The sequence below is a fragment of the Phaethon lepturus genome, unplaced genomic scaffold (genome assembly GCF_000687285.1).
Source record: "Phaethon lepturus isolate BGI_N335 unplaced genomic scaffold, ASM68728v1 scaffold4843, whole genome shotgun sequence".
NCBI lineage: Eukaryota > Metazoa > Chordata > Aves > Phaethontiformes > Phaethontidae > Phaethon > Phaethon lepturus.
The window spans coordinates 40215-57363 of NW_010526909.1; the positions used below are offsets into that span (position 1 = coordinate 40215).

At 39.9% G+C, this 17149-nt stretch overlaps 1 protein-coding gene across 1 annotated transcript in view; it reads right to left on the reverse strand.

Annotated features, from left to right (window-relative positions):
- Positions 1-52: 52 nt before the first annotated feature.
- Positions 53-17149, reverse strand: part of GADL1 (glutamate decarboxylase-like 1) — a 76763-nt gene continuing 59666 nt past the window's right edge. The window contains exon 14 of the mRNA XM_010283208.1: positions 53-226. Within this exon, the coding sequence (XP_010281510.1) occupies positions 53-226 (174 nt within the window). The remainder of the gene's footprint in view (positions 227-17149) is intronic.

A 17149-nucleotide genomic window follows, 5' to 3' on the forward strand; every position in this document is an offset into this window, starting at 1 on the left:
CTCTCTCCATAAATATCACAGGTGAGCAGTGCCCAGTGCTGTGGAGCTACAACTACAAGTCCTTAGCAAGCAGTTCAATTTCATCCAGCAAGAAGTCCATGTCCTTTCGACTAACTTGCGGGCTGATGACGACCTGGCGGAAGAAGTTGACTTTGCCCCGGTGAGGCTGGTATCCAAGCATCATGCTGCCCTTCTTCATCATCCTTTCTTTAATTATAGGAGCAACCTGAAAGTAGAGACAAAAAAAGGTTGATGTCACACTCAGAAATACAGCAGATTTGGGCAGGAACTGTATTTTGTGACTTACAAAGTTTTTTTGAAGTATATGAGTTTTGTACCCCTTGCCTGCCTTCCCACTGCCTGCCCCAAGAAACACTAAAGCTCTGACCTGCAGGTTTAGAGGCAGACTGTGCACTGAGTTCCTCAAGTTCTGGGACTCCTGAAAGAATCAGAGCAAGATCTAAACCCCACAAAGGCCTGCTGCTTGAGGCATTCATCTGTGGCATGGGTTAAGGTTCATCATTAGCTTGGGTTAAGATCTGTAGTCCTCCTGATTTAAATCAAAGGTTTGAACTCAGGAAGAATATCAACTGCAGCTGGTTAAAGGCAGTGTTTGTCTCCTTGGGCTAACTAGGCTAAGCTTGACTACTCGCCCTTGCTGGCCCTTCTCCCACCACATCTGCAAAGCAGTTATCCCTAGAGGACACTCTCCACTGAACCCCTATGAAACTTAAGCTGCCAAAGTCAGTGTGATGCAATATTAAGGGAGAAGGCCTGATCCTGAAGCTTAAGATTTCATCTCTTAGATTTAGGGCGTAAGTAGCATTTGGCTACACCACTCTTGTGTCGAATGGGATAAAATCTCATAGGTGTCTCATTGCAGAAAAAATACGTGAGTAAGACTGGCAGAGTCAGGTCCTTACGGCTGCACACTTGATCTCATCCCAGAAGGGCTATTAACCTTGTCCAATTAATCTTGTGCTTAACTTTAAGCATGTGAGTAGTTCTGTGTTCCCATGCTTGAAATCAGTCATAAGCTTAAATGCATTGCTGGATTAAGTACTCTATTCCTTGGAAGACAGAATTCAACATAAATAAATAATTTGACAGAAGTAGTATTTTTTAAAATGTGTTGCATTTTAATATATTACTAATAACACCGATGTATTTCAGAACAGTGTGTTCTTTTTCTTCCTTTTGTGAGGGTTTGACTTTGAACTAAGCAAAAAGGTGTGTGACTTAACCTTGGTTTCTGCATTAATTTATTTCAGCTCTAAAACTTAGTGCCAGAAACTACCACCTGACTGGCAAACAAAAAATGATGATGCCAACCTTGCCTTAATAGCTTTATTTTTACATGGCGTATTTTAGTAGGCAAGTCCCATACTTGGGACTTTTTTTTCATATCTTCTTTTACATATCTTTGCTTAGATAGAAACAGCTAAGATTTTCAACACTAACAGCCTGGCTTTCCCATATTTGTTTAGTGGTACATGTCTAAATTACTACTGTTTCAAAATGTATATTGAATTCAGAGGAGTGTTTATGGCACTAAGTTAATCTGCCTCTCTGGTTTTGGTTTATCTTTGTGATAAAGCTATGCGGTTTATTTCGTGTTTGTTTTTTAAACTATGAGAATGATGGAGTCAGAATTCTAATTGAAGTCCAGAGTGTGACATCAGTATGAGTTATGCAGGTGAAAGCAATGAATATCCTTTCAGAATGCAGTGTGCAATCAGAATTTTGATTTTTTGCATACTGCTGCAAGCAAAAAAATGAGAAATAAGTTGTGAAAGTAGTTCTAATAAACATTTGGGAAACAAGAGGTTAACAATGAGGACAGGAACACTCAGAATTACAACAGAAATGTTAAGAGGCATACTGTGATACCTTCAGTCACATTCAATAGCACCTTTTTCCATAAAATCCATAAAATCTAATGTAGAGCTCCAGGTGTGCCTCACATAAAGATCCTAATGAAAGCTACCAATGAAAATACAATTCTGCTGTGTATCTGCAATGCGTACATCATTTAGAGACAGAACTCATCAAATATATCCCTATACCATCACCCACCCGGGTTTCTGTCTGCCTAGCAAATGATTCAAGGATTCCTCAATTTTCTTGTTTTATAGCTCAGAATTACATCAGACTAACCTCATTTAGTCCGTACTCCAGAAAAAAAGAACAAAACCAAAACAATGGAGTTCTGCTTGGATAGAGATGACAGCTATTTTACATGAGACAGCCTTCTTCATCCTGAGAAGTATGTTATTTGGCAAACAATCCTCTCTGTTCCAGACCAAATATTCCAAACCGCATCCTAACAAATTGCTAAGGCTATTTGTGCAGTGCTAACACTAGGGCAAAATCTGGATCTTCAAATTGTTCTTGCACTTTTTCCAGTGGTGGAGTCAAATGGGAAGACTCTGGTTGGGAATACTGGTTATGCACACCAGTAAATAGACCTGCAACACACGTTCTCTTAAACATGGCATGATAAAAACTCGCCTACTTCTCCTGCAGTTTGCATTTGTTGAACCCTTTAACAGCACACAAGGCTATTAAGAACTCTATTCCATTTTTATTCATGCCAGGTATCGGCTGAGATAGCAATGACCCTGTGACAATGCTCGGAAGACATCGCACCCGGGAGGCATTGTGCTGGGCACCATCTACATACAGAAAAATAAAAATTCCTCCACCCCTGTGCTTGACAAGAACCCCCAAGCGACTTCTGCTCATGAAATAAAGACACTACAAGTGCAAGGGGAGAAGCAAATTCTACTTAATATAGTTTTTCAAGCTCTTCTTTAAGATTCAAATCCCTGTGGCAACTTTTAGCCTTTATTGATGTTCCATCAGAGTTATTTCATCTTTTGTATCACACTATTGATTCTCTTCATCTCAACACCCAGTGCTCCATAATCCATCATCCCAAAATGTGCACAAATGGAGACCATGAAAGCAAAAACATTTAGAGCTTCAGTAATTTGAGGAATGTAAATATAATGCATTTCAATAGTCTTCTCTCATGGAAAGGAAAGGCAGAAAAATCTCACTTTCATTATCTCATTTATCATCTCATTCATCCTCCATGCTAATGAAGTTGTCCTCTTAATTTGAAGTGCATCCATCCCTTTTTGAAAGAAAAACAAATACTTCCTACTTAAAAGAAACAAAACAAAACATAAAACTGTCTTACGGGCTTTCGACAGGATTTTTTTTGGATGTTCCATCAAGTATTTTGCATGTTCTATTTGTAACATGATGCAGTCCGTGTAACAAAACTATCAGGGATCCTGTCCACAGAAAGCAGTAAGGAACAATATATGCACAAATGCCTAAGTACGTGTCTTACAAAAGAAGCATTAAATGATACATGCCTGCTAAGGCTTGGACTTGAGGAGCACTGGGTATGACTCCTAACTGAAAGTAAAGGCAGCCACCACTTTGCAGCAGAAATATTAGACCTATAAGGAACTAATTACCTAGTGAGGAGTTCAATGAGTTTAATTCCCACTGAAGTCAACGAGACCTGAGGATGCTCAAAGATCAGAGCGAGCTGCACAGCCCCAATCAGGATAGGCTCCTCGGAAAGCAATTTACTGAAAGTAAGATTGCTTCACCAGTCCAATTATTTTACTACGGAACTTACCAAATTGTAAATCTAATTCTTTATGTGGCCCGTCAGTGGAACAGTCTCAGAATTTTAAGTGTAATGTGTCCTAAAACCAAAGTCCTCTTCTGTCCTTTGCTCCCTTCACCACTTCCTTCCCACCGCCGGCCTCCCCTGCCAATCCACCCTGGAGATTATGATTTCAAATGCTCACTTCAGCAGCGTATTAGTTATCAGACATGCCCTTCTTCCACCTAGGAAGGTGGGGAGGAGGTGCAGTGCGTGGAAGGCCATCCTGTAGCAGAGCTGCTCACGTTGCACTGTGCAACCAGAGGCCCACGGAACTGCTTTGCCTGAGGACTGACGGGTGCAAACCCAGTCTCCCTGTGCAGATCTACACAAAGGCTGTAACATGTCGTGCTTCCCTTACTATTAACAGCAGAGTTTTTAAACTAGAGCACCATGACATAATAGTTTATCTCCTTCTCCATCTACCTGGGTGACAGGATAATCTCTTCTCCCGCTCTCAGCCAGCACTCAGCCACACAACAAACAACAGAAAGTTTTAGCCCTAAAGTTTAAGCCGTTTCAATCAAGAATCCAGACCACAGCTGACCCTCATATATATTCACTTGGAAGATGCCAATGTTCCTTCCCAGCACGTACACACAGAGCAGTGTGTTAAATAGCCACAGAGCCAGCTTGGACACTATAGCTGAAGTATCTAGTGCACCAGGAGGATCTGGAAAGCAATGTATCTCCCTCTCCATATCTCAACTATCCTTGAGAAGAGTGATTCTGCACAATCATACCACAGGGCAATACCTTAAAAACCATTGTGTTCCCCCTAGTTGACTCGTCAATGGCATTCAACGCAAGTTACTTCAAGAATTTTCACCAAGCTTAGCCCGTGCCCACATAACACACTTCAGCAACCACTACTAAAGACTGAATCATCAAAAAAGTTGAGCACATTCACAGCAGGAGAAGCATGTCCCTAGCGTCTCCAAGAGCTAGTTCCCAAGTTTGGACACTTAAAATCCTTTCAGAGGACTTGATGAAACACCTATTTGAGATAATTTCTTCTTCTTCCAGCTAGCAAGGCCCCTGAAACCACTCTCACAGTGGTCAAGCTATGTAAGCCTGGTTCTTAAGCTAAGAACAATTTCCTAGCACATGGGTTTCTTGTGTAAAGTGAAATCTCCAGAGCAGCTCTGTTAAAGAGGTGATGTTCACAGCCCATTAGTCACGGCAGAGTACTATGCTTTGGAATTCACTCACTGTAAGCTACCTCCTGTTGAACAGTATGGACATTTGTAATTAGAATTGGTTTGTAAAAGTGTATTTGAACTACAAAAAAAAAAAAAAAAAAAAGGCTTAAGAAGATAACCAGGTGCCTAGCTTTTCAAATCACACGATCCCATTAGCTTCTAGAATACATGCCCCACTATTACCAGTTTATAGCTCAAGTCTTATATTTAGTCCAAAATAACTGATGCTTTCTGATGACAAAGGACAAAAAAGAGTAATGTAGCTCTTTTATTCATATGAGGTAAATCCACTGAGTCCCTGACCCCAACTCACTAATGCTGCTGGGTACGGATAGCCAAATAAGTTGTCCTAAAGAGAAGCAGAATTGCCCAACAAATATGCTACCTTGTTCTTCTTGCTGAAATAAAGAAATAAGCACCTACTGCTTTTAATTAGCCTCTTATTTTTCTGCTCTAATGTTGCCTCTGACAATTGCAATTAACAGATATGCTGAAAATGCAAAAAAGCTCAGGTTGGACACCTGCAGAATCGCTTGCTGATAATGGAAGGCTATGTCCAACCTTGGTTATAAATTTCTTTCTCCATGCCTTCCCTTAGTCTGTAAAGGAACTCATTTTAGACCTAATCCAGTATTTTCAAACTGTCCTACCACAAATGATTTTCTGTGCCTCTGGCACTGTACCTCTGCTGCCTCAATGCTACCCGTTCAGCCATCATTCTCACAGACTCTAGTTGTATTAGTCTAGTCATACCAGATGTTGACATACCACAACAGCTTTTCCAAACTGTAGGCTCGAGGTTATACTGTTTAAAAGCAACATCCTGTAAATTTTGTATTTAAACACTAAGGCAATAGGAATGAGTTGTAAATCGGTAACAATGCTGGGTAAAATATTCTGCTAAGCAATGAATTTATGAAAATATTTTGCTTCAGGGGAAAAAAAAAAATTGTGAATTTGACAAATAGCCCCAGTGAAAAGATAGCATTAGCCAGAAATACACGGAAACCAGAAAAGCCTAAAGGTTTTCTAAATTATTGAAACAAAAGCATTTTGGGTATATGTTTCAAAACACTGTTTTCAATTAAAATTTAAAATGAAAATTGGCCCATTTTTATTGCAGCCAGTAGAAAAGGACTGAGGAAACCAAAACTAAGAAAATTGCTGCATTTTAGCTTGTCTGACTAAAAATTCCTTCTGGTCAACTAAAACCAAGAATTGCTTCCAGTTTCTTAATTCAATGGCCAAACCAAAAAATCCATTATTTGTACAACCCTAACTATGTGGGATCAAAAGTGCTGACACTGCTTAACTGAAACATCTGTAGAATTTTTGGGGCCCAGAAAAGACAGAAAGTATGAGAACATTAACGGGACTGCCTGTTCTGTCAGCAAAATTTGGCTGGGAATCTCATACGAACAGCTTCGAGTAGTGTGGATGACTCTATTCGTGCTAGCCCAGCAAGTACTACAAAGTCAGAATGCCTATAAAAACTGGTGTAAATACTGGCAACTGCTATCAGAAGTTTTTTTTCCAAATCTTTTGGACAGTTCCCAGGTCACTGAGCATCTATGCAACGTAAAGCTGAAGAGCTCTTCCAGCTGCTGGCAGCAGCAACTCCCAGTCACCAGACACCATTCTGCTTCTCCTGAAATTCATTTCAAAATTTCCACAGACTTCAATGGAAACAGAATGCAATTATCTAAATTTCCTCTTTATATGACTGCTTCAGGTGGCAGTTTGCAAAAAGCCTTCAGCTTTTACTAGAGAAAGCCACACTCGCAGTAAATCAATAACCTTTCTAGAGATCCACAAAAGCAGGCTAGACAGTTTTGGAAGGACGGGAGCATATTAGCAGTTCAAACTATTTCTCGTCCTCAAATAGAGCCTTGATGAAATTTTCCAAGGTACTGAATACTGCACTAGAAATTGGCTGAAGATTTTTAGCTAGACAAAAAGGCGACAAAAGAAGTCGCCCTTTTGGCAAAATGGAAAGATCACATTCTCATGATTTCACAAAAATGGAAAACACATTTTGTGTTCTTGCCTCAATTATTCCTTGCAATGGAAGACAAGTTTATACAGAACAGTCTCTCCCATCTGACCACAAAAATCTATTTTGGCTCCCCCCGAAGGGGCAAATTTTCATTTGGAAGTTTATGATTATTACTTAAAAGGCAACTTATTTGCTATTCAGAGTCTGACAAGTTATGCTTCCTGCTAGCAACGACCAGTTCAGTTTCATGTATATTCATAAGAAAACAATTATTGTACAGCAATTGCCACCAAAAACGTAAACAAAACCCCAATTCAGTGAAGTATTTGGACACAATTTTAAACTTTTACATATGGGCTATTAATTTAAGTGGGTCTTCACAATATTGTTTTTTGTCTTGCTTCAATGATAGCGCAGTGGTTGAAGTACTGGACATAGAATCAACAAACAGGATGCTTCCTAACCCTGCCGGAGGCTGTTTGGACAAATCACTCCATCTCTTTTAGGTAACAGGTTTCTTTTTCCCTTCACAGGAGGCATATAACCCTTCTGGGCAGTCAAGTCTCTATGTGCTCATACATCTATTGTAATCGGCCCCAATACCTCATGGGTGCTCTGTATGCTAGTATGATAGATATTAAATAATTTCTGTGCCAAATAGGTCTCTCAAACATCTGTCACAGCATATCTGCTGCATTTCCCAGTGTGACTGCAGAAGATAACTTTGATATCACTGATACCAGCCAGTATTAAGTAAGAACAGTAGCTGGCTTTTTAATATTGATCATTGGATGCAATACAAGTGAACCGAACACTTTTTTTGGTTGGTTGTAATCATAAAACTAGCTAAAATTGATAAATATTTGGAAGTAATAGTGCTTTCAACATATTATAACACTGAGAAAGTATAACCTCCACTGTTAAATATCTTTTCTTGCCTTGTGCTGCAACATCAGTTGCTGGCTTTAAAACAACAGGCTTTTTCCCTTTTGGTGATAATTAAAAACAAACTCAGACCATTTGTCAGCTGTCACCCCAACTGGGACAATCGAAATACCAAATATTTGCACACCCAATCACAGCTTTGTTCCTGTAGCCAAGGCGCTCTGTAAAACCCAAACATGTTTTTCTTTTGTCTAGAATTTGTTCTGGGCCCACATCCCTAAACCACTAATAAATTATTGCCGTACACTATTGCGCCAGTGTTCCCCTTGTGCCACACCAGGCAACAAAAGAAGAAATAAGTGCATTTGTCAAAATAGCAGTAACCACTTCCACATTCTTCAGAGCAACCAACATATCAAAGGAGAACAGATGCTGCTCTATTTTTGTCCCAATACCATTCTCCATGCACCTTCAACTCAGAGCTGTGCGGTATGTCTACACTATCATATTTTGCACGTCATTTTCTCACCCGTTGCTTTTTGCCAGAAGACACATTAATGAAGCCCACAAATCACTGAAAATTACTTGACTAATAGGAGGTGGCAGGCTGGCTTCAGATTTTGATTGCCTTAAATGACTTCTTTAGCCAGTCTTTTACGCAACAAAAAACAGCCTTCAGACAAAGGCTTTTACACTAGTGGTATTTGCCTCTGAAAAGGAGGTGGCAGAACCAACAGTAACCAGAACAGAATCAGCACTTAAAGGTGTTTGCATATGTTTTTCCCTAGAGATAAAACGTACATTGGTGAACAACATGGTTTTCCAGGTGCACAGTCCCATGTCGTCTTCTGTCTGAGTGCATGTAGCTTTTCAAGCGAATTCCCATGGATTTCTTACTATTTCTCCCACATTTCTGTGTTGCTTTACCCACGTCTTATTAACAAGCCATGTGGAAAGTGTAGGCATTAAGAAAACTCCAAAGGCTAGCACACAACGCTATGAATCCAGTGCTCTGATCTGTTCAAACAAGAGTTGAGTGCTACTGGTTTTACAAAACCAATTATTTTTAAAAGCTTTCATAGCATACACGAGGTTCTTCTGTGCAACATTTTGTTAAGTTCCCATTTTAGTGACTAGGTTTTCCAGTCTTTCAACTCTGTCAAAGACAAGCTCCCCTTCTCCATCCAGGATGAAAGGGTAGCTTGTCATCTTGAAAGCAAGAATAACTAACAAAAAAAATATCCTTTTTAGTTTATATGCATAGGGATGAGCTTCTGTTCTACTCCATTGGGGGAAAAAAAGAAATCACAGTGCAATGTAAATGTCTGGGGCTGGGAGGAGCACTTCACAATAGGAAGATTACATTATATGGCGACACAAGTTCAAAAACTCGACATGCTTCTGGTGTAGAAAAAGGAACATCGCTTCAGAAACTTGGAATGATTCCCAACTGTTAAGATCTTGTTTACTACTTGCACAAGTCAGCTTCTGGCATAAGGTAGAAGCACCTTCTGTGTTTGCATTACATTAAGGATTAAAGAACAGTAACGCATCTGTGTACATATTCTTTAACCAAATCTAAAGAAAAATGAGTATTACAACAAAACAAGATATCTTTTCTGTCATCTTTTCTCCCTTAAAAACTTCATAATTAATTTCTCAGAGGCTGCTTACAATCTCTTGGGGAGGATGAGGGGATAGTGTCTACCATGACCCAGACTGCCACCACAAAAGCAAGGCTGCTGTCTGATCTGATCACTCAATTTAACAAAGAAAATTTCCCCCTTCCCCCCTCCACCCAGTGAATTATAGGACCAACAACTGTCAGTTATTAGAATTGTTTTGCCTACCTGAGATTCATTTATTTAAAGCCCAATCTGAATGTGAAATAAAGGCCACCAAACCATTCCACATGGAGCCCTACCTAAGTCAACACCACTTTCCTCATGTACACCTTGTCTCAGGACAACGTTCATTCCAGCTCAGCCTTCCTCCTCTCCTCATCCTGTGAGCATGTTTTCCTTTTTTTTTTTTTTTTTATCCACAACTTAATTGCAACATATGCTACAAACCTCTGTGCTTAAATGCATGGACAATCAGGAAACTGAAAGAACAAACCAAGACCCCTAGGGTTTCCAAATTTGCAAATTTTCTTGCAGCCTGAAAGGATGGAAAGCAAAGGGAAAATAATGATTTGCACGTACAAGTACTTGCAAACTAAAGAACCAAAATAGGACTAGACTGCAGTCAATCCCTACATAATTTAAGGGCAGATGGCAGGGGAAAGACACACTGGGCTCAAAATTTAGCATCTGTTTTGCAGAGATTTGTAACAAAATACTTACCTCAAAAGCAATACATGGAATTAAAAATATTGCTAACCTCAGGCCTACCCTATACCACTATAAATATGGCTTAGCACTCAGAGGCACAGATTAAATCCTCTAATCCTGTACATCAAATTGCTTTAAGACCCTTATTCTTTCATCAGCCTGACCAGGTATTCACTCTGGATCATGGCAAATGCTGCAATTTCCCTTAGTGCCACAGTTACGTATAAATCACACCAAAAAGCTAAAAATTGTACAATTAGAAGCAAAAGAATAGCAGGGTGAAAAAAAGTGAAAAACCTGCATGTTTTTGTCAGGCTTCTGCACCAGCATACATATTTTTACAAGAGATGAGAAAGAGCACAAGAACAGTATTTTGATCTTTGAAAGCAGTTACAATCTACTATATAAAACTCATCCAACAAAGTCTGCTAGATTTCATTTCCTTTATTGAAAAGGTTCCACAGTATTCAATAAATATAAATAATCTTTCTACAAAATTTATAAAGTCTCCAATTGATCAGTGGCTCAGGAAAAAATTTGCCACATTAATCAACGTTCACCTACAGTCTGTCATTGAAGTCACTGGGAGTTTTATGGCTGAATTCACCTGCAGTAGAATTAGACTAACACATGTTTTCTTATAACTCTATTAAATTTGAAAGGAAGGTCTCAATACCTGCTGAATAGATATCAATCTCAAGTATTTTCTACTGCTTTTAAAGAAACTCTTCTTGGTTATAAGAAATTTTGCAAGACTTGTAGATATTTCTGACTGTACCAACCCCTTTGGAGAGTAACAAGAAATTCCTCCCTTGTAGGCATGAAAAAGAAACATATTCCATCTCAAACCTCTTGAGACGCCTACAGTTAAGAAAGGAATCTGTGCTGAAATATCTGCAGCACAAAATGAAATCTGAAGTCCTAGAGAAAACTTTGTATCACAGGACACATGAAGGAGCAGGATTTACTCCTACTCTCCCCCACAAATATTTCTGACACCACTCACAACATTACACAAAATACAAAGACTGCTTAATTGAGCAGATGATGCAAGCTACGCACATTTTCTGTGGCATTACTATTAATTGATTTTTTTTGAACATTTCTGAAATTTCTGCTTCTCAAGCAACAGTAAGGAAGGGCAATTTTATGTAAAGAAAGGACAAAGAGTTTAGGCCCCAACCATTTTTTCCTCTATCTGCAAATCCAATGCTTTCTTGCAATTTCTTAAAGAAGCGTTTGATGCAGTAGGAGGGAAGTGGAGCTCTCCTCTCCTCCTAGTGAAGTCGGTGATAGAAAACAGAAGAGTGCTAACGTAGTAAGTAGATACTCATTTAAGTGGAGGAAAGCTTAAGATTTATTGACCTGAGAGCAAGAGGTCAATATTTATTCAGAGAACAATAAATCTTGATACTTGGTTCTACCAGATGTTAATCCAATGTATTATTAAATCCATCCCATTAAAGCTAATTAGATTGTGCGTCCTCATGAGCCTTGTTGCCAATAGTCATTAGTATTGCATGGGTCATAATTACTGTGCTTTGATAATTAAATCATATAATTTGCAATAAAATGAAATAACTGGGGAGAGTAATACTTATTTTTTCTCTACCATGACTATATTATTGTACATTACATTGGGTTCTTCCTTCCATTCTTCCGACAGGACCAGCACAGCTAAGGAATCAAAAGCTCTGTTTGAGCTACACCGTTTTTTAAACTTTATCATTTGTCTTAAAAACCTGATACTCCTAAAGCCATATCCATCTACTATTCATGCACTAGGCAGGTAAAGAGCAGGGACATAAATCAGTAAGTAACTACTGTCAGGAAAAAGAAAAAGGGAAAAGAAAAAGGAGTCGCTCCTAAGTAAAAAATCCCTTCTATTTTGGAGTTTTACAGTGCTTTCCATCCCCGCATTTCAACGTACTTCATAGATAAGAGGAAATACTATCTTCTCCATCTTAATCTCTGGAAGGATCTAAAGCACACAGAAAGGCAATAATGACCGAGATCTTAACCACAACTCTATGCCAAAGCATCACTGAGGTACATTAGTGAGTCAGTGAGCGGGACAGGGTACTTTTAGCGCAAAGCTGCATAGCAAATATTCTTTCAGAGTACACACAAGCTCGCTGCCATTTGGGTCAAAGTGGTTTCCTTCCTGAAGGAAGCACAGCTGAACTCGGGCATCAGGGTGCGATGCAGAGTGCCCCACTTGCAGCGCAGATGACAGCTCCTCCAGTGGTTAGCACTCCGTGCATTCACAGCACAGACCCAGGGCTGGTGACTGGTGTGAAGTCGGTGAAGACTTGGTGAGGACATGAGGGATCACAGAAAATCAAATCCTGGTCATTCCATCTTCTTTATGCCACATACATCAGTAATATATACAACAGTTCCCAAGTTTCAGCTCCATATATTGACTTACTTGTATCGATCCTTGACAGCATTTTTCCATCAGAATCTGCATTGTTTACAGACAGTAGATGCTTATTTGTGTAAGAGTCTCACATATAAGGAGAGTAATAGCTTGAGAGGAAGTGTTAAGTGCATTGAACGGTACATTGCGTGTTACCCAGCATCAAAGGTAAAATGTGGAAAGTAGGATTCAACTGCCATCATTTTGGCAGTCCAAAAGTTGAACATCTAGCACAAGCTAGTCATCTAGGCTTTGCCTTTAATTAATAGAGAAAATGAGGCACCTCCAGAGGATGATTCACCTCGTCCTACAGTAGGCATCTAAGATAGATGGGCTCAATCTGGAAAAGCTTCTCTCCTCCTCCGTGGGCTTCAGTGGAGGACCCCTGCCTAAGTTTTAGATGGCTAAAGCAAGGTAAAATGAAGTCTATGTAGACCATTTATCTCAAATCAAAGATGTCTAAAATCCACATTCCTCTGCTGTTTCTAGGCTATGGAACTGCTGGATAGGCCCGAGAGGTGCACCGGTCACAGTGCAGAGGGAGGATATTCAGAGTACAAGCAGAATCAAGGGGAACCAAGTGCTCCTCTGGTGACTAACATCGTAGCTGTGCATTAGGTGATGTGATTAAAGGCTAACCACAAAGAACACAAAGATCCATCAAGAATCAGATAAACAACAACAAGCAGAGGAACGCTAGTAACCTGATCAGTGAAAATGAAGCACATCACATTGACTGCTCCTCTGACTATCAAAAGAGGACACTAGTGTGAGATCCACAACGAGAAATAAATGAAAAACTCTCAAAGGAATGCCAGGTGAGGGGTACAGTACTTCCAATGGGATACAGAAGGAAGAAAATTCTAGGACTGTAGAAAACATATTATGGAATGCTTAGGTGAAGGACCAAAAGTAAGGCCAAAGAGAGGTCAGGGTGGATTTGGGGAGGAACAAGTGTGGGGAAAATAGAGGGAAAAGAAGATAAACAGGGCAATCAGATACAGGCTGCTGATCAGTACACTCACCTAGCTAAACCCTGTACTTGATCATAGCAAACTATCCTATATTCTTATTAAAACCTATTTCTTTCTTCTTTGTGGATGTGTGAACACTAATGAACTTCTAGATGGACAAGCCAGCTAGCAGGATAAGAGGTCCGAGTACCTGTAACCTGAACATTTTGCAGACCAAGGTGCCAGCAGCTGGATGGACTCAATATCTGAGACTAGCAACCAGAGAGACCCTAAAAAATGTGCATATATTTACCCCACAACACTTCAGTCCTTATCAGCTCAAGAGAATTGGGTGGTTCATATTGTTCATATCTATATGACCATTATATGTGTTTATGAGGGTGTCAGTAAAGACACTGCTCTCTGTGTTTATCTGTGCAGCCAGCTTTGTATATATTGTGTATTTTGTGTGTGTGTGTGTGTGTGTGCACATATGTGTGCACATGTGCACCTATTGTGTGTAGCCACTGGACAGAGGGACAGGGAACCACAGTGGCCTCGTACCTACTGGGCTGGAAAAGGAGGAAGCCCTCTGGGTCCTGAGGACACCTGAATTCAGCCACCTTCTGACATTGTACTGAATTGCCACTGCTTTGAAGTCTTTTCTGTGGTTGACAATTTTCACTGAAATTGGGAGGACACGTGCTTTGAATTATTTTCTATACATAAGAACTCATTTGCATTTGATCCCAGGAGCATCCCATTGGTCCCACACATGGATACTGATCATTAGAAAACTTTGCCTTCAGGGTGGAGGTTCATCTGGCTTTATCTGGCACAAACTCAAAATGGAACTTCAGACTAAAATTAAATTCACATATGCTTTTACCTCATTATCCTATTGTACGTTAAGTTCTCCAAGCTCAAAAACTTAAAATGCACAGAATGAGACAATGTGAGGTTTTGCAGTTCTGATTCTGTTTGAGGAAGAGCCATCTTTAACCAAGAACAGTTGTGAGAATACGTGCTAACACCATACTAAGGGTGTGCTCAGCCCTCTCGACGCTACTTCTCTTCGTACATTCAGAGCCAGTTTTTATAAAATTAGTGCATACAAATCCCTTTGGTGCACTGCTGCCAAGCCATCTATGTGTACATGCAAAGATCCAGTTTTCATTTGTACACAGACTATGTGCATGCATATGTTATATATGCAAGTGTATACAGGCAGCTGTGTAGGACTAATTTAGAACAAAAGTCAGACTTGCAGTAGACTCCTCCAAACAACAGAAACACAAAAAACAAGCCAAAGAAAAAATTCCATCTAGTACGTGGCACAACCTCCATCTCTCCAACGTGCTACAGAGCAATTGACTCTCTGCATCTAGCATGGCTACAGGCTACTGCCCTCCTACAAGCTTCAAACTGTTGTTATTTTATTTCCCTCAGATGATTCTCATTATAACCAGGCTGAGTGCTGAGTTAAAAAGTCAGTGTATGAATCATATCATCAACTCAGTTGTCTGGAATCTTGCTTTTCCATGCATTTCCTCATTGCTACACGGATCACTAGTGTAAAACATGTTGTAGCTGCATCAAATTTTCTTTTGCTCTTTTTAACTCTACAATTGCCTGTGAGTAGATACTTATTTACCATTATCCAGCTTCCTAACCACTGCTGATCTGTGCCCTCACTGCCTGCCTCACTGAAGTCACAAAGAGCTACAAATATTTAACTTGAGGTTATTGCCCAGGGGCATCTCTTTACCCAGCTTCTGGGATAAGGTGTCAGCATTGAGTGTGTTCTGCTCAGGAAGAAAAAAAAGAGGACTCTCAATTTAAGCCTAATTTAAGTTACACCATTGCTCCATGCACCACCAGATCTCCTCCATCTTTCCACAAGTGAAGGTGCCTCCACAGTACTGTATCTTTTGCAACAGCCATGTTGCGGCTGTTTGGGGCCCCTTACCACGCTGGAGCAGCAAGAGGGCTGGTTCCACCAGCCAGAGGAAGGATGTATGCACGAGAGCGGCTCTGAGCACTAGTCCTGAGACAGGCTTCTGCTGCCTTACTTACAAATGTACACAGAGGACAAAAAAAATCCTCACAGCTATTAAGAATTGCTATTTACGTGATACTCTCCTTCTTTCAACTGTTTATTTGAACTACACTGTTGGCCTATAATAGCTATAGTACAGTCCCGTGTGTTGTACATTCCCCTTCTACTATCTAAACACTTCACCACTGGTATTTTCTACCTACCATTGTTCTATGCAATATTGTACTAGCTTTCCCCGTGTCCCTAATCTGCCTAACTCTATTTGTCAGCCTCCATATCTGAAAATTATTCTTTGATTTTCTAGTAACAGGAATATTTTTGACTGGTTCTCCTCGGTGGAGTGTGTTTTTACAGTTACAGAATCCAAAATGCATCTTGCAATCTTTCCCTTTGAAGACAGTAGTATTCCCAAGGTACGGCATTAGAGCAGTTTCTATAATTTCAGGGTGGGCAGTATGGAAATGGTTTCTCCTTGGTTTGTTTTTAATCTTATACAAATCTGTAATCATGTTTTCAGAGTAGTGCTCCCCCTTCTCCATTACTACCTTGTACTAACCACCAGTAACCAATTTCTACATTCAGAGACTGGGTTTCAGTCCGTAGCAACTATTTTAAGAATTGGTATATTTGAATTTCTGTATTCTGGAAACAACACTGATCCCAGCTTGAAGTTATGGGATATTTTGTGAATATTTGGTAATTGCACAGACAGAAGCACTTCCTATGTGTTTATCAAACAACTGATCTAAAAATCACAGTTCCAACAGGATGTATGAATTTAGCAGCACTACTAAACACTTTCTTTTCTACCTTAATCTTTAAGAGGATCCTGCTAAAAAGATTAATCATTCAGGGACAGAGAAAAAAGTTTAAAAGCTTGGCAGGAAAAATGGTCAGTCTCATGTGCTTTCATTTTCCACTGTCAACTGTGACTTTGGGAAGCATAAGAGAGCATACGACTTGGTCTGTTTTTGATCACCATCTAGTGCATGAATTAAGGAACTGCACAAATTTAAGGAGAGACTTCCCGATTTAAATTTAAGCAGAGGTAGGATTAACAGTTCTTTTCATCGTTTTTAGAAGACCTTGGATAGGCTTAGTGAACTTGAAAAAGAGGGAATTTCCAGCTGTCCCTAGCTGCCTGATGAAAGCCAGATGTTTCATGATAACACTGTTTTCTAGTAGTCTGTGACTGTGATGGACTAGGGATATAAAGAAAGCAAGACCTGCATAGTGAAGTAGTACCTTTTTCAGGCCACTGCTTAGTGGGAAAAAGCAACATGGTTTCAGGCAAGGAGTCCTTTCATCAAGTCTCTGTAACTTTTCCAGTTGTTTACATGTTACATTCATTTCATTGTTCTCTGATTTTTTGTCAAGATTGTCAGAAATACTATTTGCAAAATTTTTCACTTACAAAAAATGGATCGTGTGTGTTGTTATAACTAAACACCACATTCTGATTTTGCTTCACCTCATGGCTGGTAAATCAGTAAGACGACTGGACAAAGGAAGCCCACCAGTACCGCTGGGGATGGAAGTCCCTGGCAGCTTCACGTTTTGATCATTGCAGATGACTTGGGATAACCTGGACAATGCTTTCCAACAGCACTG